At 41.8% G+C, this 22,037-nt stretch overlaps 1 protein-coding gene and 1 long non-coding RNA gene across 2 annotated transcripts in view; one reads left to right on the plus strand and one right to left on the minus strand.

The window, feature by feature from the left end:
• The window catches only part of LOC117510338 (GDNF family receptor alpha-2-like), a 347,569-nt gene that overhangs the window by 285,548 nt on the left and 39,984 nt on the right, over positions 1 to 22,037 (plus strand). Inside the window, exons 5-6 of the mRNA XM_034170019.1 lie at positions 2,219 to 2,331; positions 7,057 to 7,197. Of these exons, the coding sequence (XP_034025910.1) occupies positions 2,219 to 2,331; positions 7,057 to 7,197 (254 nt within the window). The remainder of the gene's footprint in view (positions 1 to 2,218; positions 2,332 to 7,056; positions 7,198 to 22,037) is intronic.
• Positions 7,158 to 20,052, minus strand: LOC117510340. Its single transcript, XR_004560686.1, has 3 exons — positions 20,016 to 20,052; positions 10,494 to 10,496; positions 7,158 to 7,277 (listed from the first exon to the last, which is right to left on the minus strand). It is a non-coding gene; the product is annotated as an uncharacterized LOC117510340 (long non-coding RNA).

Genomic DNA, 22,037 nt, shown 5'->3' on the forward strand with positions numbered 1-22,037 from the left:
ATAATGAGGATAAAATCTATATCAGATTCCTGATCGGGATGCAACGTCTGATTTTGATCAAGTCTGAAACCACGTGATTGAGCCCGATTTCCAATCACATGATCGGAGCGGGACATCCCTATTGGTGATAAATAAAATACAATCGCCTTGGTCATAACATTGCACATGATATAAAGCCTCAAGCAGATTTAGATTTAGAAGTAAAGGCATTGCACAAAAGAATCCTATTCGTGATCTCATAGAATCGGACTGGAAGATGTTCAAGGAGGTCAGTCTGGACAGTTTCTGTTCGGATTGGGGACGTTCCATCAGAGGGAGCTGAAAAACTGAAGGCATTCTTTCCCACTTCAGAGCGGACACGAGGTACGCAGAGCAGAACGCCTTTCAGATCTCCAATGTAAACTGAATACAATAGTTCAGAACCAGACCAATAAGAGTAAACCAGAATTATTCAATGTGTATAATGCTGGCAGACAAAGAGGGCATGGCTTTTGCATACACTCACAGTAGTGGGTGAGGCGGTGACAACCAGTGATGAATCTCAGGGTACAATGGTACAGCGTAGAGTGTCTTAATGGATGATTTTCAAGTTGCGATAGAGCAGCGCCTACGCGCATGCATGATGACGTCACAACTCTGTCCAGTTAGGAAGACCGCAGTTTTGGTCAACAACAAGAACTGTCAAGAAACTTTCTCTGCACTGTTTGGAGTTGTGTAGCAGTAGGAATAGCCTTTTGAATACTTGAATAATGATGTCAATCGCACAAAGAAATCAAATAAAAGTGAAAACATGTTCATTGCACCTAGAGTGTTGGTATTTTGGCCGTTGAACTTTCCTAGCAACGAATGTAAAACTCTGGTCACACAGCACTGACAAAGGACACCGAAGCCAAAAAGGAACAAGAAATCTGAACTTAAGTTGACTTCCAGAGACATCATTTAACTTTATATTCTGACAAAACACCAGCTACAGAAACAAAGCTGGACAGCGGTTAAACGACGTATCTGAAAGTCAACGTAAGTCCAGATTTCTTGTTCCATTTTGGCTTCGGTGTCCTTCGTTAGTGCCATGTGACTGGGGCTTAAGGAGAAGCATAACTTGTTTCTGTAAAGGAAGCCTAGCTTCACCATTAATTAGGAGATCAGGTGTTTAAATGAACTTTAAAAGAGAGAAAAATGTCCGATGTCTGCATAAACATCTTAGAATGACCGCCGCGAAAAAAATCCCATATGCAACTGACTTTGGGTGAGGCCATCTTATTTATGGTCATTAAAATGTTGCACAGTTATTCTGGAAATATAGTGTTGCCTTTAGAGAAATGCCTGTGTGCACACACCAGGACCTAATAAACAGAGAAATGGCTGTAATAATATGACCAATGACCCGCAGGACTGCACAGAGACCCTCGGAGCAGATTAAAACAAGCCAGTTTCCGCTTTTGAGATGCTTTTTAAATTACCCAAAAATTAGCAACCAAGCAGATACTAGTCAGCTGCTTTTAGCAGTCCTGTTTCTGTGTGTTTGTGCGTCTTTGTTTTGTGTTCATCTGGGATGTGACAGCCCAAGGTTTGTTACAGTACCTTTGAACTTAAGGCTGCAAGAAGCGGTCAGACCAGGTCAGAATGAATGAGTCATGAGACGGAGACAGGGACGAGAGACAGAGGGGTAGAGATGTGCAGTGGGTTGTGATTCACTTAGTGGGCAGCTGTGATGTGAACGGTACAGACAGAGCAACTTTGCACACGCTAGTCCCAATAAACCTACTTAAGTGGATTAGCAATGCCACCCTAGGGGACTCCACAGAGTTAAAGCTCTTATCACAAACACACACCCAAACAAGACCTACTATTTTTATCAGTTCCCTCAGTTTGTGGAGCGAGTCTGTTTGGACGACAGTGGAGATGTTTGGGATAAATACAGCCAAATTAAAGACACAATAATATGAGATATTAGCGGAAATGTGCGATGGGTATGTTGCATGCTGGGAAGATGGGACGGATTCTGTTTTTGACACGTGACTGAATGTGGACACCTGTTGTGACTCAGAAACAGATGTTGCTTATACTTTCCCAGTTTGATGTTGGTCGCAATTGGCAGCTGTTCCGAACTGCAACAGCGCTGTTGCCAAAAACGATGGAGGTGCTCTGAATTTGTGTGCTTTCGTTGAGCCGTTCTGGAGAGATGTGGACTGAGCCTTGCCTTTTTCTGTCTGTGCAGGTCTAGACTGGCTGATTTCCACATGAACTGTCTGGAGACGCAGCATACAGTGAGCAGCTGTCCCAATGAAGACAATTACCAAGCCTGCTTAGCTCCTACGCGGAGGCTCATCGCGTCAGTACGGACAGCCCTTTACTCAAAATGCACACAGATCAAAATTAAATCTGTAACTTTACAAGGGTCAAGATATGGAAGAACCACGTGGTCCGCCCCCTACCTGCACATGAGCATGACAGAAGTCTTCACGTCTCCTCACAGTACTGGACGTCAGTTATCTTTTTTTAAGTAATTAAGGTCTAAAAGGCATTAAAAAACATTTCCTTAATTAAAATACTTGGTGACCATCTGTTTGCGCATAATAATTGTTCAAACAGTTTGCACAGACAAAAGTAGACTCATGCTTCCCTCCCAGCCAGCATTTGATAACAGTCTTCAATGTGGAGCTTGTACCATATCAAAATGATAGACCCCTGTAAACCCTACCTCTAATAAAAAAAGACCCAATTCTTAAAATACCTGAATATTGCACAAACTGCAATGAGAACGTGTATGTGTTATGATGACAATAACTAGAATTGTTGATGAATTATCACAACAAGATTTCCACTGTGCAATACTTTTAACTGGGTCACAAGGGTTACAAAGAATTCACATGGAAACTCATCTTCCATTTAAGTAGGTCAGAGGGGTCACAGAATGCTCAAGTGCAAATCTAACATTTTGGCTCAGAGGGCACGTGTACCCAATATTGAAATGATACCTGGAAGCACTGATGAGTAATCACAGAGACAAGGCATGTGACAAACACACAGATGGATACAACCCATTTTAACTGGGTCTGTTAATGAAGCTTAGGACTACTGGCCAATGATCACCTTAGTATTTCTTCTGCTTTCTTGTTGCTTAATGGTGATGAATTGTACCTTAAGTGTAGTTTTTGTGGCCAACTGATTCTGTTTTTTTCTTGCTGTCCGAGATGCAGCAGAATCCACATGCTGGGTTAGATGATTTCTGTAACGGCCGCGGAACAGACTCTGCAGGAACAGATCCACTGAGTGGCTTGATGACTCCCCTCTCCAACCCCCCTGATGGTGGACTGGACGCCTGCACGGGCTCTCATCGATTATTGTTGTGTTGTGTTCTGTATTGTAAACCTTTCTGGTAGAATGGCCTAAGTAGAGGGTCACTTGTTTGAGTCTTGTCTGCTTGAGGTTTCTTCCTCAATATCATTAGAGGGAGTTTTTCCTTACCATTGTCATCTGTGTGCTTCCTCTAGGGGTTGGTAACCTTAGACCTTACTTGTGTGAAGCGCCTCGAGGCAGCTTTGTTGTGATTTGGCGCTCTATAAACTAAATAAATTGAATTAATGTACCCTGCATTTGCCCAGGGGAGGTGATGATCTAGTGGTTAAGGTGTTGGGCTTGAGTCCAGAAGATCATTGGTTCAAATCCCCGCCTGACTGGAAAATCACTCAGGGCCCTTGGGCAAGGCCTTTAATCCCCTATTGCTGCCGGTGTGTAGTGAGCGCCTTGTATGGCAGCACCCTGACATCGGGGTGAATGTGAGGCATAATTGTAAAGCGCTTTGAGCGTCTGATGCAGATGGAAAAGCGCTATATAAATGCAGTCCATTTACCATTTGAAACCAAAAATAGTTGCCTCTAGGGACTTGTGTCTACACATAAGTATCAGTGGACCATATGCTAATTTACTAAAGTCTGAAAGTTAGAAAAGGAAATCAGAAAAGCTATCTGGGACCTCAGAAAGCCCATCTGCAATTATTGCTTGATCACCAAAATCAGTCTATGCAAGTGAAATTATGTTCAGTATGAATGCTGTCATTAGTGCCACTTCGAAAATTCAATTCATGATAAGTAATTTATCCTAAACTTATGATCTGTTGTTTTTTCAAACTTATGCAAAAACAAATCTTGAGAAAAAAAAATACAGTATGCGATAGTTAATAATTATTAAGAGCCTGTTCTTTCATATTTATGAATACATTTTACTACATTGCAGTTGTTTTTTAATGAAAACTCAACCTATCATTCTTTTTGTTCTACACATGTGGTGATACCTTATTTACACCAGGATGTTAATAAAATCAATGCTGGCTATTCTCAGAATAACGTACTTATATCCACAGTTTCAAATTGCACAAGTTAAATGGTGTCCATTTTATGGTCTTCTCAAAACATTAAAATTACTGTTCTGGATGCTCAGAATGCCCCCAGACCCCGGCCTATGGGCTTCAGACCTGTGGGCCTTGCACTTTGTCCTCCCCAATTTCTAGTTCTAAATTGCGCCCTTGATGTAAGGTGTGTGTGTGTGTGTGTGTGTGTGTGTGTGTGTGTGTGTGTGTGTGTGTGCGTGTCCTCTCACTCTCTCTCTCTCTCTTTCTCTCAACATGAATCATTTTTACACCATTTTTCAGGTTTACATGTTTAAGAGATTTGTGGTTCTGTTTAATTAGCCATCGTTAAAGCCTACAGAGCATTTTAGTGCAAACTTTCACTACTAAACACACACATACACACACATTTTAGATATTTCTACGGCAGGTATTAAAGCAAGTTGCATCGATAAAAAAGTAATTAGCTGCCTTTTGACTTAAATGTGCAGAAGGACAGCAGGACAATGAACGAAGGTCTTTAATCCACACATATTGCCTCCGCTTTGCATGACTTATTTTTCAAAGCCTGCTCCATCCCCCTGAATGTTGGGCTGTCTACATGTATTCAAATTTTGGTAGTTCCTGCTTCAGCTGCCAGGGAGTGACAGGCATTATGAGGTACTAACAACAGGAGTGCAACAGTGACGTCACAATGTCATTCCAGCATTATGATGAACACCCACTGCAAGCCAGGGTCCAATATGACCAGAAACTTGATATTGAAATCGAGACAAATTGTTTCACCAGCCATCAGTTTTGCACCACCATCTGGCCATTATTCCTTTTTTACGCATGCCCATTTCACTACCTCTGGCACTCTGTGCACTGTTTATATATTTTGAAATGGCAATGCTGTACATTAAGGCCCCACAGTCAGTGGTTAATGCCACAGGTTGCCACACGGGGCACGTTGTCAGAGTAGACAGCCCTATGTTAATGGAATGGACATTGACAAATAAAACCTTAAGAGTTTCATCAATTCACCACCTATTTTAGGGTAAATAAAGTTTATGCTGCATTTTCATGCTGTGTTTAGGAGGAACCAGTAATCTTTGTGCATGCTCTCAGGACTGAAATGTGTTTACTGAAATTAGACATGCGTAAACACAGTTCAAAGACAGCAAACTCGACTCAACCCAGAGTACCCAACCTAGTAGACCAGCGAGGAAATTCTGACCTCTGCTGAGTTGGATTTCAGCTCAATGCTTAGGGCCCCTTCACACATAGTGGAAGTTTGGACAAAGTGCAAACTTAGTGCGCATGATGCAGGAAATCGTGTGTAAACCATGTAATGTCATTCCTGCCTCCAACGCCTCATACACCTGTTGCTACAACTATTTGCACACCAAGACATGGACTAAGAACTGACCACTGTGATGCGCGTGTGTCTGTTTGGTGTCATCAAGTGGACATAAATAAAAACATATCACTGTGGCGATGGGCTGCAGCAAGCGAGTGCATGCACGCACAGTGTGCACATGGACAGGCTGCCCCCAGGTTGAAACGGACTGTCAGATCAGTACACGCAGCAGGCGATCTCACTGTCACGTCACCCATGTGAGCTCTGTTCCACATGACGCAGTGTCCTGTGGCGCCACATGACGTACCACAGAACACCGCGTCACGTGGACATGAATGAGATGAGCGAAATGCTTCTCATTCATGTCATTTCATGACTGTGCGTCTGTGACCATAGGTCATTTACAGGGGAACAGAACGGATCATATTTGTATTGCTCGCTTGGTAAATGCTGTGTTCTTATATGGTGTGTAATTTTAATCTTTTTTGTAATACTTCCATGTCCTTCCTGATATGAGGCAGCTTCCCGCAGCTTTCCAAGAACAGCTCCATAGCTTAGTGTTAAAGCCGCTGACTGGGAATCAGAGCTTTTTAAAGGCATGAGTTTGTGTCCTGGGTGGTGTGTTTTTTTTTTCTTTTTTCTTTTATTATTCCACATACGCGGCCCGATGTGGTTCCACACGTACCAGCTGGTTTTTATTCTAACACATAAGCGGCACCATGTGCTGCACCTGGCACTGTTCCTGCTCGACGGACATGGCGCGTGCACGAGCGCGTGCGTGCCTGCCTGTCGGTGCAAAGTTTCGTGCACTAATTTCAAACTGTTTCTCGCTGTTTCACTGTTTTCGTCCAAACACCGTCCAAACTTTGCACTATGTGTGAAGGGGCCGTTACAGCAGAGAAAGCAACTGGACTCATTAAGACCTCCATCATGCATGTAATTTTGTGGAAAACATTTTGTGGAAAACATTGCAAAATGTGCAAATGACACCACTGACTTTGTCTGAAAGCATCAGTGTGGAGGTATTTAAAATGTAAAATGTGTCATTATGTTGGGGCTATATTCAAGCTGCTTACTTCTGAAAACACTTACTTTACAGACTATTCATAAAATAATGGCCTCTTTAAATCTAAAATATGTTTCCATAAAGTGAAAATGTGCAAACCCATCCCTATGACTAACATGTTGTCATGCACTGTATATATTACTTGCAGTAAAGGTAGTCCATTTATTGTCCATTAGTGACCCATCACTGATTGTGTGTGTGTGTGTGTGTGTGTGTGTGTGTGTGTGTGTGTGTGTGTGTGTGTGTGTGTGTGTGTGTGTGTGTGTGTGTGCGTGTGTGTGTGTGGGCACACCCTAACAGGGACAGACATGACACCCAACTATGTGGACAGCAGTTATTCCAACTGGACAGTCTCTCCATGGTGCACATGTAAGGGAAGTGGAAACCAAGAAGAGGAATGTGTGAACTTCCTGCATGACTTCACGAAAAACACATGCCTGAGTGAGTCACTCAAACACTCCTCACACATTTGAAATGTGTTTTGTGATGGTAGGGGTCCAACACTCATGTACTATTGATAACTACATAAATGTGTTTGATGCTTTTGCAACTCCCGCTGCCATGTAAGAGTACAGTGAGCTGTGAACTTTGATCTCATGCAACTTTAATGGTTTTGTGCCAGCTTCTCTTTCTCAATGTTGCAGATCTCTCAAATATGCAGGTTTTGGCACTTCTGTACTGCCATCATTTTTCAGCACAAGTTGCCACTTGGACACCATAAGCTGAGTGCAGTCAGAATGATAAAAAGGTCCTTCAGCTTTATGGATATTCAGTGTTTTAAGATCATCTTCAGGACTTAAATCTGGCCTCATCTACAAGCCTATACTACAGTATGTGAAGGATGTAGAAGTACAAGACAGAGTCCAGTGGTGAGCAATAAGTGCACTCTTGACTTCTACACATTGAAGCAATGAAGACTTCAAGGAGACCTCATAGAGGTCCTTGTATAGGATCCTACACGGGCTCGAGAATATAGTCGACATTCTTCAAAAAAACATCTACAGCTGCACAAAGAAAGGACTGGAACTGAGAAAATAATGATTTGACCCAAAGAACTGCTACCACCTTTAAAAAAGACGAGAAACATATTAGCAAAAATACACAAACTTGGAAACTATATAAACTAACCTAAACTAAGCTTCATATAGGAAGGAAATTTTGCTGAGAAAAAAATTTTCTCTGCTGGGAGAACATTTGGTCCCAGTCTAAATAGAGTTAAATATACTCTACCACAGTGCTAAATCAACTCAGCATAGTGTAAAATCAACTCTTATTGGAGTAGAACCACTTGCATTGACTAGACAGTGTCGCAGACCAAACGGTCCCCCCTAAAAATCAGTCCGCCCTGCCTTCGCTGCGCATGTGCATCAGCCGCGGTTCACGCGGTTGCACTCCAGTCATCATCTATCTCAGCGACAGATATCTGAAGCTTTTGTACAACAATCATTTCCACATAAATTCAGCATTATTTAATCAGAAAAGGCGGAGGAAGCGATCACGGGCTGCTAGCCGTTGTGTTCACTGACCGTCCGTCATTTCAAAGCATCACGGATTAACGCCTTGTTTTTGCTTAAAACTGACTTTAGAATAATCTAAGAGGGTTTACCTTGTCATCTGATGGTTAATAGTCACATTATTCCCTTTGATCACTTTGGGTGAAGCGAGTCCGTCCACAGAATGTCTGAGCTCCGCAATGACGCATGCGTAGTGGAGGCGGGGCGGGGGGCCGTTGGGTCGGTGACACCGGTAGAGCTGATTTCACTCTACAATAGAGTGTTTTTTACTCTATTTAGACTTGGATCAAATGTTATCCCAGCAGAGTACGTTTTACTCAGCAAAACTTACTGTGTAGCATGTGAAAGATGAGCAGTATCAAAAAATCTTGTAATTTGGCATCAGTGTAAATTTGCTTGTTGAAATTCACCATTATTTAACTTGACCATAATCTATAGGTATGTGTATGTGATGACCATGGAGGGCAAAACATTATCCATTAAAACATGGATCATGGTGAATTATATTGAATTTTTTAGAAATTTAATCATAGTTTTCTGCCAAAATCTAACTGACCTTCGCTTTACAGTGAAACTATAACTTCCATGATGTCAAGTTTTTTGATGTGAAATAGGACTTTGTCTGAGATTTTACAACTGGTCCTGATTTGATGAGGCTCGTTGAATGTGGGTGGGACTTATCAGTATTGGATGGATGGATGGATGGATGGATGGATGGATGAATGAATGGATGGATGAATTTTGTGTCCCTAATTTAAAATAACCTGCTACTGAGTTTGGTATAGCTTATCCAGACACATACTATCCTTAGTTTCTGAGAAACAAGTCATTTCTTATCACTTTCCATCCTTCCTTTGGGCAAAATCTGCTTAAACGTTAATACAAAAGAAGCCATTTGCATATAATTTTCATGTTCATGCTCAGAGAATGAAAGGTATGAAAAGAAAGCGATCTTGCACAAATGGAATAATAGGGTTACCTAAATTCCATATGAGATACACTTCTAATAGACAGTACAGGGAACAGCATGACAGAGTAATTACCTCAAATATTCTTATGTTTTCATTGAGAAGTAAAATACAGCGAGCGCATTTCCTGCTGTGGCGGAGCGAGTGGTGTCATCAGTGCTACAAGACTCCATTGCCTTTAACATGTTCCCTTGTGTGGATAATGCTTTCAGACCATTTCAATAGATTGCTGGGCTACGGTTTTAGCTGAGTGTGCGGGATGAGGGATGAGGTTGGAAGCTGAGGAGGTGCCTTGAAAAATAACACAAAATGCAGCATCTCCTCTCTGCAGTCAAGGGGAACCGGTGATAAACTTCAACACACCCGAATAATACACACAGAAAGCACACATTATAAATATATGTGTGCACTGTAGTTTTACTTTCCTCTGGATGTTGTGGATTCCTCAACAACAGCCAGTGATAGGTGGGTTTGATTTTTGGTTTTGATGCATTTTTATTATTATATTTTCATGGTGTTTGATGTTCGGATCATCCAAAATGTTTGCCTCCGTTCTGTCACAAGTACATAATCGTCCGATCAACACCGAGCTGCAAATTTTACAAGGATGAGTTCCGTTTTTTACAACCTTAATCATATTAAAACATTGGGCTTCATGCAAGAACCACTCATACTAACAAATTAATTTATAAATTATGCGCACGAGTGATTTCAGTCAGTGATTGTCTTGTATTTTATGCTTTTTTTGTTGCAGTTTTGTGAGCGGTCCAGAACTGCAGTAGGAGTTATGTGCGGTTAGTCTGCTGTTTTCCATACTTGATTGTGAATGTCAGTATTTTCAAGCAGTCTTAGCTTGAAAATCTGTCATCAATCACAGGTCATAATTCCACTGCATTACATGATTACATAATAACGCATAATCACGCTGCAATTATCCTGTTTAATTCTTCAACTTGAAATGTAACAGTCTACATTTATTTATATAGAATATGACATCATTAATGTTGATAAGATGTCATAAGGTGCTAATCCTGCAACAGGGAAATATCCTGGGGTGGTGCTGGGGTAGTGGAGGGGTGGGGTGTAATACTAGCATGTGAGACATAGGTACCCACCAATGAACTGCAAATTATTATGAACTCACACTGCAAAATAGTTGATGGCACATACTATTTGGTTCATCTCAGTGATGGGGGGACATGACCCCCTCTCACACAGAAAGCACGTGGGTGATCTGTTAGTGGCAACCATTAACGTGCTGTACTTGAACACGCTGGCAGTTGCTGGGTGTCGCCTGCTGTTTCCTGACCAGTGTTTTATTAACTATGTCTCTGGGTTTTTTTTTTCCCATTTTGAGATTCTGAACAATGTGGTGCTTTCTAGTCTGCCATGCAGGTGGCGTGTCCACAGTGTGTTGTTGGCAGTTTCCTCGCTTGCGAGGATAGTGGGAAGGCCTTTTTTTTTTTTTTTTTTAGTTTATTTTCTACAAGCCCTCTGGTGGCTGAAAAGTCTGATGCGGGATGCACAAGACCTGTTACACTTGGGGCAAATGAACACTTGAGTAGGCTGGGCTTGTACTGCTGCCCGCTCTTTCTGTCTTTGACGCTTCTGGCGTGAGGCCTCACTTCTTTCTGCCTCAAACTTCAGGCTGGCGGATTTGATGCTGGAATGCCAGCTGAGTCTATCTGTAGCTAGATGCTGCCATGACTGATGCTGAATGCCTGCAAGGGAGAGCTGTTTCTTCAGCTGGTCCTTATAGCGCTTTTTGGGGGCCCCTTGGTTTCGTCTCCTTTTCTTGAGCTCGCCAAAGAGAATTAATTTCGGCATGCGTGTATCATCCATCCTGGCTATGTGACCTGCCCAACGAAGCTGTTGTTTGAGTATAATAGACTCCATGCTGGGCAATTTGGCTCTGGTAAGGATGTCCTCATTTGAGACGTAGTCCTGCCACTTGATCCCGAAGCTGTTTCAGAGACAACGCTGATGAAAGCGTTCCAGTAATCTGATCTGCTGGCAATACAGAACCCAGGTTTCAGCTCCATACAGGAGGGTAGGGACCACAATGGCTCTGTAGACCTGCACTTTTGTGGAAAGGCGCAGTGCATGATTCTGCCAGATTTTCTTAGAGAGTCGACCAAAAGAACTGCTGGCCTTGGCAAGGCGACTGTCTAGGTCCTTCGCAACAGATGCGTTGTTTGAGATAACACTACCGAGATACGTGAAGTGCTCTACTGCATTCAGGCTGGTACCCTCGATGTTGATTTGGGGTGGGGTATATGCTGTATGGGGGACTGGTTGATATAGCACTTCTGTCTTTCTCAGGCTGATGGTGAGGCCGAAGGCTCTTGCTGCTTCAGCAAAACAGTTCACAATGTGCTGCAAGGCTTGCTCCGTATGGGCGACGAGGGCGCAGTCATCTGTGAAGAGCAGCTCCATGATTAGCTGTTCTGTGATCTTAGTGTGGGACAGAAGGCGCCGCAAGTTAAACAGACTTCCGTCGGTTCTGAAGCGGATATAGATGCCGTCTGTCAAGTCTTCTTTGGCCTCACGAAGCATCATGCTGAAGAAGATGGAGAACAGAGTGGGCGCGAGGATGCAACCTTGTTTGATGCCATTTGAGATGGGGAAGCTGCCGGACAGAGTCCCGTTGTACTTCACTTGTCGCATCTGGCCTTCATGCAGCTGACAGATGATGGTGAGGAGCTTTGGAGGGCAGCCAAGGCGTGCAAGAATCTTCCACAAACCCTCACAACTGACCGTGTCAAAAGCCTTGGTTAGGTCTATGAAGGCTGCATAAAGGGCCATGTTCTGTTCTCTGCACTTCTCCTGGATCTGTCTCAGGATGAAGATCATGTCTGTTGTTCCCCTGTTGGCCCAAAATCCGCACTGACTCTCGGGAGTATTTTCATGCGCTATGGTAGGGGTAAGCCTGTTGAGCAGCACTCGAGCCAAAATCTTATCTGCTATTGAGAGGAGAGTGATGCCCCGGTAATTAGAACCATTCCCTTTTCCCAGCAACTGGAGAAGAGAATCTGAAGCTTGTTGAGGACTGCCTCACCTCCATTTTGGTACACCTCTGCTGGGATGCCATCTATGCCAGGACACTTCCCTGGATTCAGCTGCGTGGTGGCCTTTCAGATCTCTTCAAGTGTTGGGGGGGTCATCAAGTTCCCATTTCACCTCCACCTGGGGAATCTTCTCGATTGATGACTCTTGCACAGTGCGCTTGTCACTGAAGAGGTTTTCAAAGTGTTCTGACCAATGCTGCATAATGGTTTCCTTGTCCATCAGAAGGGTGGAGCCGTCTGAGGAGCGCAGGGGTGCTTGCACTTGATGTGCTGGCCCATGGATGGTCTTAAGGGCTTCATAAAAGGAGCGCATGTCTCCGGCATCGGCATGTTGTTGTGTCTTCTCCGCAAAATATAGCCACCAGTCGTTCTGCAGTATGCAGAGCTTGCTTTGCAGTGTGGAGCAGGCATTTCTGTAAGCTGTCTTGGCAGAGTGGTCATCAGGTTTAGCTAAAAGAGTCTTGTGGCATGCACGTTTCTTTTCTAGTAGTTCCTGGATTTGTGCATCAGACTCATCAAACCAGTCTTTATTTTTCCTGGCTGAGAAGCCCATTATTCTGCTGCCGTCAATTGAAGCATGGTCTTTAATCTCATCCACTGTTGTTCAGGGTCGTCAGGCAGGCCTTCTCCTCCACCCAACTCTCCTCTAGTTTGGCCTGGAACTCCTTTTTTTGTGTCTATGTCTTGCAGCTTGTGGACTTGTAGCTTCTTAAACTGTGGGCCTTTCTTCTTAGGAGGGGGCTTGAAAGTGAAAGCAATCTTGGAACGGACCAAGCGATGATCCGTATAGCAATCCGCTCTAGGCAGATAACAATCTAAAATTTACTTAAAATAACACTATCTGAATCTTAAAAATGTATTTATTACTATGAAAACAGTTAAATGTATATAAAGCTAACTGAAAAACAGCTAACTGAACATAAATTCATGCAAAGCTATGTGACTAGCTAAATGAATATAAAGCTAGCAATCTAAAATTTACTTTAATAACACTATATGAATCTAAAAATGTATTTATCGCTATGAAAACAGTTAAATGTATATAAAGCTAACTGAAAAACAGCTAACTGAACATATAAATTCATGCAAAGCTATGCAAATAGCTAAATTAATATAAAGATAGCAATCTAAAATTTACTTAAAATAACACTATCTGAATCTAAAAATGTATTTATCGCTATGAAAACAGTTAAATGTATATAAAGCTAACTGAAAAACAGCTAATTGAACATATAAATCCATGCAAAGCTATGCAAAGAGAGAGTTAGAGAAGTAGAAAAAAATCATACTTACTAACATACTTACATACATACAATGTGGCATTGTACTGTGTGATAAAACTGCACCTTTCAGAGTGGCCTTTTATTGTGGGCAGTATAAGGCACACCTGTGCACTAATCATGGTGTCCAATCAGCATCTTGATCTAGATATATCTACACAGTGTGTAAGGGTTACAAGCAGTGGTGTAGTCTACATTTTTGAAGTGGGTAGACTGTGTTTTTTGCCCATCATCAACCCTGTGCGTATGCGTCCCCGGTTATTAACGTTTTTAACACCATAACAACAAACAGATCTATACTTTCCATCTGATCATTTATATTCTATATTTGCCACTATAAATGTGAGAAATGTCTTAGAATGTAAGTACCGTATTTTCCGGACTATAAGTCGCACCGGAGTATAAGTCGCACCAGCCACTTTATCCATTATAAAGAAAAATAAACCATAAATAAGTTGCACTGGACTATAAGTCCCATGGACATACAGGTATGTTAACTTAACATGAAAAGTTCAGATGATAATATTGTGACGGCTACCGTTTTCAGATGCATATTTCACCAGTCATAACTTACAATCTGCAGAGTATGATTTTCTTTTTGGTGGCATTTTTTTGGGCCTTCTCCGTTGTCTTGTTAAGTTATCAGTAACGTTGAAATTTTTATTTTTCTATGGTAGTCAGAAGTCGCAGGAACAGTCACACAAGCCTTGAGTGCCCTCTCGTGAGCTGCATTTTACCTACAGATATGTTTGTATTTTGCGGACCACATTGCGAGCCGAACCATGCAGCACCTACCTGCGCAGCTCATGACCACCCAGCGTTGTCGATCCAGCTCCTTCCAAGTGCAGACGCTAATCCTCCGCCGTCGCTCAGTGCTCCCATGCAGCTCTCAGCGTCAACTCTGCTCACACTGATATCCAAGGGTTGAAGCTGTTTTGTTAGCCGTCCCGGAATAAACACCATGTTCGTCTGCTTCAAACGCTATTCACAATCTTCGACGCCAGCTCCTTCGAAGTGCACACACTAATCCTCCGCCGTCGCTCACCCGGTGCTCCCACGCAGCTCTCAGCGTCAACTTAAACACTCTGCTCACACTGATATCCAAGGGTTGAAGCTGTTTTGTTCGCCATGCCGGAATAACAGCAAGCACCGTATTCGTCAGCTTCACACGCTGTGGGTGAGGTGAGGAATACGCGTCCAACGTTCTGTTCTCTGATTGGTTATTGTGACCAGCGTGACTTATAGGACGGCCGCCATACTACAGTGTCCATGATGCATTGCATTTCCTTTTCTGGTGGCCATTTTAAAACATAGATCGACTCTGTCACGTAAAATTGTTTTGTTACAGTAAATTAATTGAGATCCTACCGGTATATTTTTCATTTATAAGTCGCACCGGAGTATAGGTCGCACCCCAGGCCAAAACATGTAAAAAAGTGCGACTTATAGTCCAGAAAATACGGTAAGTAATTTGCACCAATTGCAAAATACAGTATACAACAGTAAATCTAAAAGAGTGATTAAAAAATACAAAGATCAAATACATTTATTTTTTGGCATCTGAAAACCTAATTTAACAAAGAAATTTAATCAGGTCATTAACCAGGAATAAACAATGTTTAAATCCAGCCAAAAGTATCATATGCAAGCTACTGCAATTTCATTGTATCACTTGTACAACGACAATAAAGCCTATTCTATTCTATTCTATTCTATTCTATTCTATTCTATTCTATTCTTCTGTGTATTGTTTAACAGAAAATAAGACAACTTTAAGTCAGTCACTCAAAAAAAAAAGTGACTGTGACTCCTTGTTATTAAGAAAGAAAAGTTCTCTTAACAATAATAAGGAGCAGATTATTTCCTCCCAACTAAGTATATTGCAAGAGTTCACTTTTCCTCCCTCTATTTAGTACGGGATATGAGCCTGTACTGCCAAATTCAGCAGCTGCAAGATTCACCCTTCATATAATCCGCATGCCCCCACGTTGTTTGTGGACAGTTTAGACGCATAAACAAAAACAAAATAGAACACACCGGTCTACATGAGCATGCACTGGCTGCAGAGCCTCACGCCTCCTATCACAATCTCTGTTGAAGTTGACAGTCCATCATCAGGTCTAGACGGGGGAGTGAAACCTGTAGGCTTTGTGGTCCATAAAGAAACCTACCCAGTATAAACAAGCTAGTATTAGTATACGTTAAGTTCCATTAAAACAGCAGCTAGGCTGAAGGACAGATGCTAGCTCCCAGAAAATTCACATACAATGAAAATATGGTAGATGCTTTACTTTGCAGAAACCTTTTCAACCCATGACAAAAACATTGTAGGCCAAATCAGTGGCACAAAAGTATAGTATGAAGACAACCATGCAATTAATACCAGAGAGTATGTCACTTACCAATTCCAGTCATTTTAAAACTACACTATCCAATAGCCAACGGGACTCGAGCTCAAGAGACATCTGTAGATTATGGGCAAAACTCTATTATTTTTTAAAAAGCTGTTTCATTTTATATTTTAACAACAAATGAACGGATCATTAAAAATGTCCACGAATCAAAGTCAAAAGACATTTGCACAAGCAGAAGCTCTCCACTTATTGTGCTCAAATTCATATTTTAGAAATGACTCTGTCCTGATAACATTAAAGGCAATTACATATTTTGGCGAAATTACAATTACAATTGAAATGACCATTAAAAAATTCATCATGAAGTTTATGTCACAGAAATCCTACTTTACAATCACTGCAGTCATTGTTAAATTATTTCCTGTTGCATTTATAATAAACATTTGTATTTATTTACAGTGTCTGTTTTTTCTGGTTGAACTGAGATATAAATAATGTACCAGACTTAACAAAACTGTACAAATTTCCATGTTATTTTGTCTAAAAATAAATGTCCGAGGTTCCTTATGTTAAACAAGAAATTATCTAATCTGAAATAACAGGTGGTTTTAATTTACAGATGAAAGGTTTCTAAAGAACCATTTATTGATTCATTTAGCTATTTTAATTACAAGTGTTCTAAACTTTTTTTTTAACAGTAATCAGAAATTCTGAGGTAACAAACAACAACAAAAAACATTTCCAAGGATTTTCCTTCAGAAAACTGCTCCATAAATGAGCAGTCCTGTGACACCTTTGTTTTGTACAGATCAGTGGTTTCTGCCACTAGTCTTCCGTGTTTTGGCCCGATGCGTCGTTCCTATTGGACAACGCAAAGGTACGTCACACTTCAAAGCATCAAAAGTTGGTTTGGATTGAACTTTGATGCGTCAGCCTGCCGACAAGCAGCAATGCGTGCTCCCGTTAGAAGCGTCTTTTTAGCTCGGCTTTTGACGCGACGCTTCTGACGCATCTAAAAAACAACGCGTCTCATTGAAAAGAATGTTTTTTAGACCGTTTTAGGCCCATTAGCTTAGTGAACAAATAAAAAAACTAGCTGTCGTAGCCCACTTACCAGCAATACAGACAGCGCCAGGTTTATCTCCTCCACTCAGGGTGCAAATTTCATCAATCGGCCCTGAAGCAGCAGGTGGACGTTTTTGAAAAAAAATCTAAAACCGAGGCCTGTTTTCTTTTCATTTTTTCGGGTAATAATCACCATCGATACTTTCTCTAGCATTCTTCTTGTTTGTGTGCGGCTTTTGCGCTGATTAGCTGGTAGCCCAGCCCCCATCTATCTATGACCCAATTAAAACTCTTATCTAGCAGAGCAAGCGCGGGGGGGAGGAATGGGGATGGGACACATACGGTGCACTCTGCAGTGATGGACGCCTGATGGCTGTCTTTTAAAGGGAAAAAATAAAATTACAGTCAATAAGCGGTCATTTTATTGACACCGTCACGTTCCCCGGGGCAATTTGAAGTGGGTAGATGGAAATTCCAGGTCTTTTTAGGTGAGTAGACAGCGTCTACTTGCATTCCATGTAGACTACACCACTGGTTACAAGGTGTTCCAAGTGAAGTTGAATGAGTGACCAAAGTACTGATCACACCCTGGCGAGTGTCATAAACATGTGGCATTGTATGATGTGTTTGTGGCACGTAGTGACGAATTGGCTGGCATGTGCCACAAACACGCCATCTGTGTGAGAGGGACTTTACCCATGATCCTCTCCTGTGGCAGACAGCAAAGCTTGATGTGTGGAGAGGTTTTATAATCAATTTTTAGGCTTAACTGTAAGTTCCTTGTTTCAGTGATGGAGTCCATCCCTGTTTCGGTGTCCTGACTGGAGTTCATTTAGAGCTCTTTTACTGGTACAGGGAGGTGTTGGATTTGAGGTTAGAGAGGCAGCTTCTCAGTTCAGTTCCATATCATAGAGCAAATTCACTGTGTTACCCTTGAGTAAGGTTGTTAATCCCCAAGGTGGACATAGTGTATCTGAGTACCCTACATGGCGAATAGAGCTGCATCAACCACAACATGCCACTACTTGCCACAAGCACATCACACAATGCCGCACTGTTGCCGGTGTAAAAGTATATTTTCCCCCCAGATATCCCCACCCCACCCCTGACAGGCAACATTCCTACAGGGCAGCAGTGATTAACCCAAACCTTGATAAAGCCCAATCAGGATAGAGCAACCTTTAACACTCGCAAACCCAGCCTTTCCTCCCACCTCCTATTCTGACCGCAGGGTGCCAAATGGCACTGCTGGGGTAATTTACAACTCATTAGGCCACCTTTTCTTGTGTACCTGTTCTTATGTTTCATATGTAAGTGTAACCATTAGATTGAATGTGCTAGTACCAGTGACCTGCAGTTTGAGCTTTCTGCTCAAGCTTACATTCTGACTTTCTCAAAGTCAGAAGTGTTATGCATGCATACAAAAAAAAAAAAATAAAAACGGCCAAAAATTTAAGATTGAAAAAACAAAACTAAGCTTCATGAATTAAATGTAAAGGCAGTTTTTTTTTTAAAGTTTGCAATGATGATGAGCCCTCTGTTACATTTCTTTTATCATTCCATATTTGTATGACACAATATCTGATGGAAAACAGACTATGTTTAGTTTTATAGAAAGGAAGGTGAAGATATATATATATATATATATAAGCCTCCGCGCGGCTTTCTATGACAAAATCTCTTGTTAAAAGTGAAATCTGCCAGAAAATGGCTGATGTCCAGCTCTTGTGATAACCAGAGAAAGAGCACACGACGGTCTCGTATCCACAGAGCCATCAGCTCAGAAATGGTCCGGTGGCTTGTGCCGTGTCGTCGCAGCTCAGAGCGCGGTGCGCTGAGCGTCCTTAAAGGTGTCCTTAAAGCTGTACTATCAGACCTTATTCTCTGTGAAGCCCGTAAAATTTTCACCGAAAGCCAGATAAATTTTTCGAATAGTTTCCAGGTGCCAGTCTCTGACAGCTTCTGAAAAAATTCTGATGGAAAAAAAGCCCAAATCATTCCGCCATTTCCAGACAATGAAAATCCGACGACTGGGCGGGACCACTCCTTCCACAAGGTGTGCTCACAGGCGAATGACATCACCGACAGGCGTGGAAAAACTCACACATGCGCACAAGGGTTCAAGCTTGTCTGACGTGAAAACATATGAATCAAATCCATATAGTTTAAAAAAAAAATAAAAAGGTACGATACTTTATGGACAGACCTCGTATGTATAGAACACACAGTACCATACCATCTTTCTTTATAAAGGACTTTACTACAACCAAAGCTGACCCTTTTTTGCTGTACACTAAAACAGACAGTTAAAACATTATGACATATATTTAAACAAGTTATTAATTATATATAGTTGACACACACACAAACATGTACACACAGACACAATAGTATGCAAAGAAACAAATGTTTAAGAAACATAATGAAAATGAGGGGCCTATAATGTCTGCTACCTCTCTCAAATCTCTTTTCGGGACATGTCAGGGTGTGTCAGCTGTTTTGGTCATGTTCAAAATACTTCATTTGTCGTGCGGTCATCCATTACATGCCACTAACAAGCCACACACATGCCGTCTATGTCAGAGGCTGGAAAGCACCAGGTTGTTAAATTAATTTTTCCCATTTACACTCGTTGCTTTCAGCAGTTTGAGTAGCGCACTCAGGTCTGATTGCTACAGTTGTATTACAAAGACTTTTTCTTTTGTCTTCTACCTTTTTGAACAGCAGTCTGATTTGGATGTGCATGTTGAGTTGGCACAAGTTCTATGTCAGATGTGATTCCTGATGATTCTGTGTTACATGGAGAATGGGGGCGGCACAGTGGCTTAGCGGTTAGCACTCTTGCCTCAACAGCAAGAAGGTCGTGGGATCACTTCCCACCTGGACCTTTCTGTGAGGAGTTTGCATGTTCTCCCCGTGTTCACGTGGGTTCAGTCCTGGTGCTCTACTCCCCCCTCCCCCCACTTTCAAGAATATGAAAGTTAGTGGAATTGGTGACTCTAAAATTGACCGTAAGTGTGTGTGTGTGTGTGTGTGGGTGCTTTTGTCAATGTATTTGTCTGTCTAAATGTGACCCTGTGACAGACTGGCATCCTGTCCAGAGTGAACCCCGCCTCATGCCCTATGACCGCTGGGATAGGCTCCAGCCTCCCTCCCCCTCCCCCATGACCCTTGACTGGCATGAGCAGTTATGGAAAATGAATGGAAAATGGGAAGAGTTGGTCTTGAACCAGGAACCATCTATTTTGGAAACAACCACACATGGCACTTATGGCAATAACAATGAGACTAAGGTTGTTCAAAGAAAAATCAAACTTGTCCTTTAAGTGTCAAGCTCAAACAGGTTTCTGGCTCTTCATCAGTCTGACAGGCTGTTTATATGCTGTAACAGTCTGGAAACCTACCAAGGGTGTACATTTTGTGAAAGGCGGCGTGCACAAGACAGGCAGTTTACACAGATCAAATCTGCGATAGCCCAGCTGACATATGGGTCAACACGTCACACAGGCAATGTAAAGAAGCTTATGTGTAACCGCAGAGGTTGAGAACACTCATGCTGTTGCTTGAAGTTTAAATTTGCCTTGAATGATAACTGGCTTATACAAGATACAATTAATGTTGTAGCACAGAAATGTGTCCTGCAGCTAATTGCTAGCTATACAGTAAGTTTAAATGAGGAGGCTTAGCAGCAACAATTTCACAAAGAAAGACTTAGTTATGGAGAGTTTTTTCATATGGCCTTTAAAAGCTGTGGAATTTTATGTTTACCTGTTATATAGCGTTACGTTACCCTGCTAGCACATTAAGTGTTTATGTATCATTCATCTTTATATAATGCCTGAACTGAGTCACGTGATATGGATTATTCATACCATTTGCCATTGTGTTCTATTTAGTGTGCAATTTTGGTTGTATTTAGCGTGTAATTTTGGTTCTACACATTTTGTGCTATTGGACGCCGCCACGTGCTCACACTGGCAGCGACAGAGCTTAGGTTTAAAAAACAGCGGCCCGACACAGTGCCCAAACTTGCTGGGCAATGGATGGGAAGGCTGGTTGCACTGAGGGGGCTCGAGAGCAAGTCGTGGGGATCCTGAGAAAGCATGTTTGCCGGAGGCAGAGCCGCGCAGGCCTGGTTGGCCCCGCCTCAGTTCAGGTCTTGCAGGGTGCCAATGGGGTGCCACAGCAGGCTCTGTCAGATGACACCCGAGTAAGACAGGGCATCTCAGTCTCACTACAAAGCTTTGGCAGATGCTGTAGGACCGGGAAGGTTGCAAGTCCCTTTTTGTCTTGTTTATAAATGAATAAAATATCAAATGACAAAGATCTATTTTAGGTGTTATATAAAACAAATAATGAATGCATTTTCATTTGTTCAATGGAAAGATGAGGTGAAAGACGGGCTGTTCTGTCTTTCACCTCATGAAATATTCTAACCATTGCACTCATAAACATTCATTATTAGTATACTATCCTCCCCAGCAGGCATGTACTGTTATAATGAGATATTAGCAGATCCTCCAAATCAACTGAAGAGTTTATTTGTGCAAATGTATTACAACCTTGCTAGCAGTGTACAGTATGATTGTCTTGTTAAAAAATGCATACAATGTCATGCTAGCAACTTTGGGTAAAGAGAGGAGAGAAAGACAGTTAGCATATAAGTATTGCTGATATTCAAGTTTAGAATATCAACATGCTTTTAATTATATTCAATATATAATTATTTTTGCATGTGTGCATTTTTAAATATTAGCAATCAATGTACAAAATAACCCAAAGAGATGACCGAGTGCAGCTTTTATTGTGACAGTATTTTGGTTTTCTTCGGTGGCTGTAATAATTACGAATTCTTCATTCGATTATGTCTTGAACATTTTCAACAATTAAACACATACTCCCTGTCCTATTGAGTCATTTGCTAATCCAAAACAAAACCTTGCACCTATTTCCTTTTACCTTTTCCAGACTTTGGCTAATCTTTTGTTTCACATTGCATTAAGTGACAAAGTAAAGCAAATTCTCAATGAAA

This window comes from Thalassophryne amazonica, chromosome 5 (genome assembly GCF_902500255.1).
Source record: "Thalassophryne amazonica chromosome 5, fThaAma1.1, whole genome shotgun sequence".
Taxonomy (NCBI): domain Eukaryota; kingdom Metazoa; phylum Chordata; class Actinopteri; order Batrachoidiformes; family Batrachoididae; genus Thalassophryne; species Thalassophryne amazonica.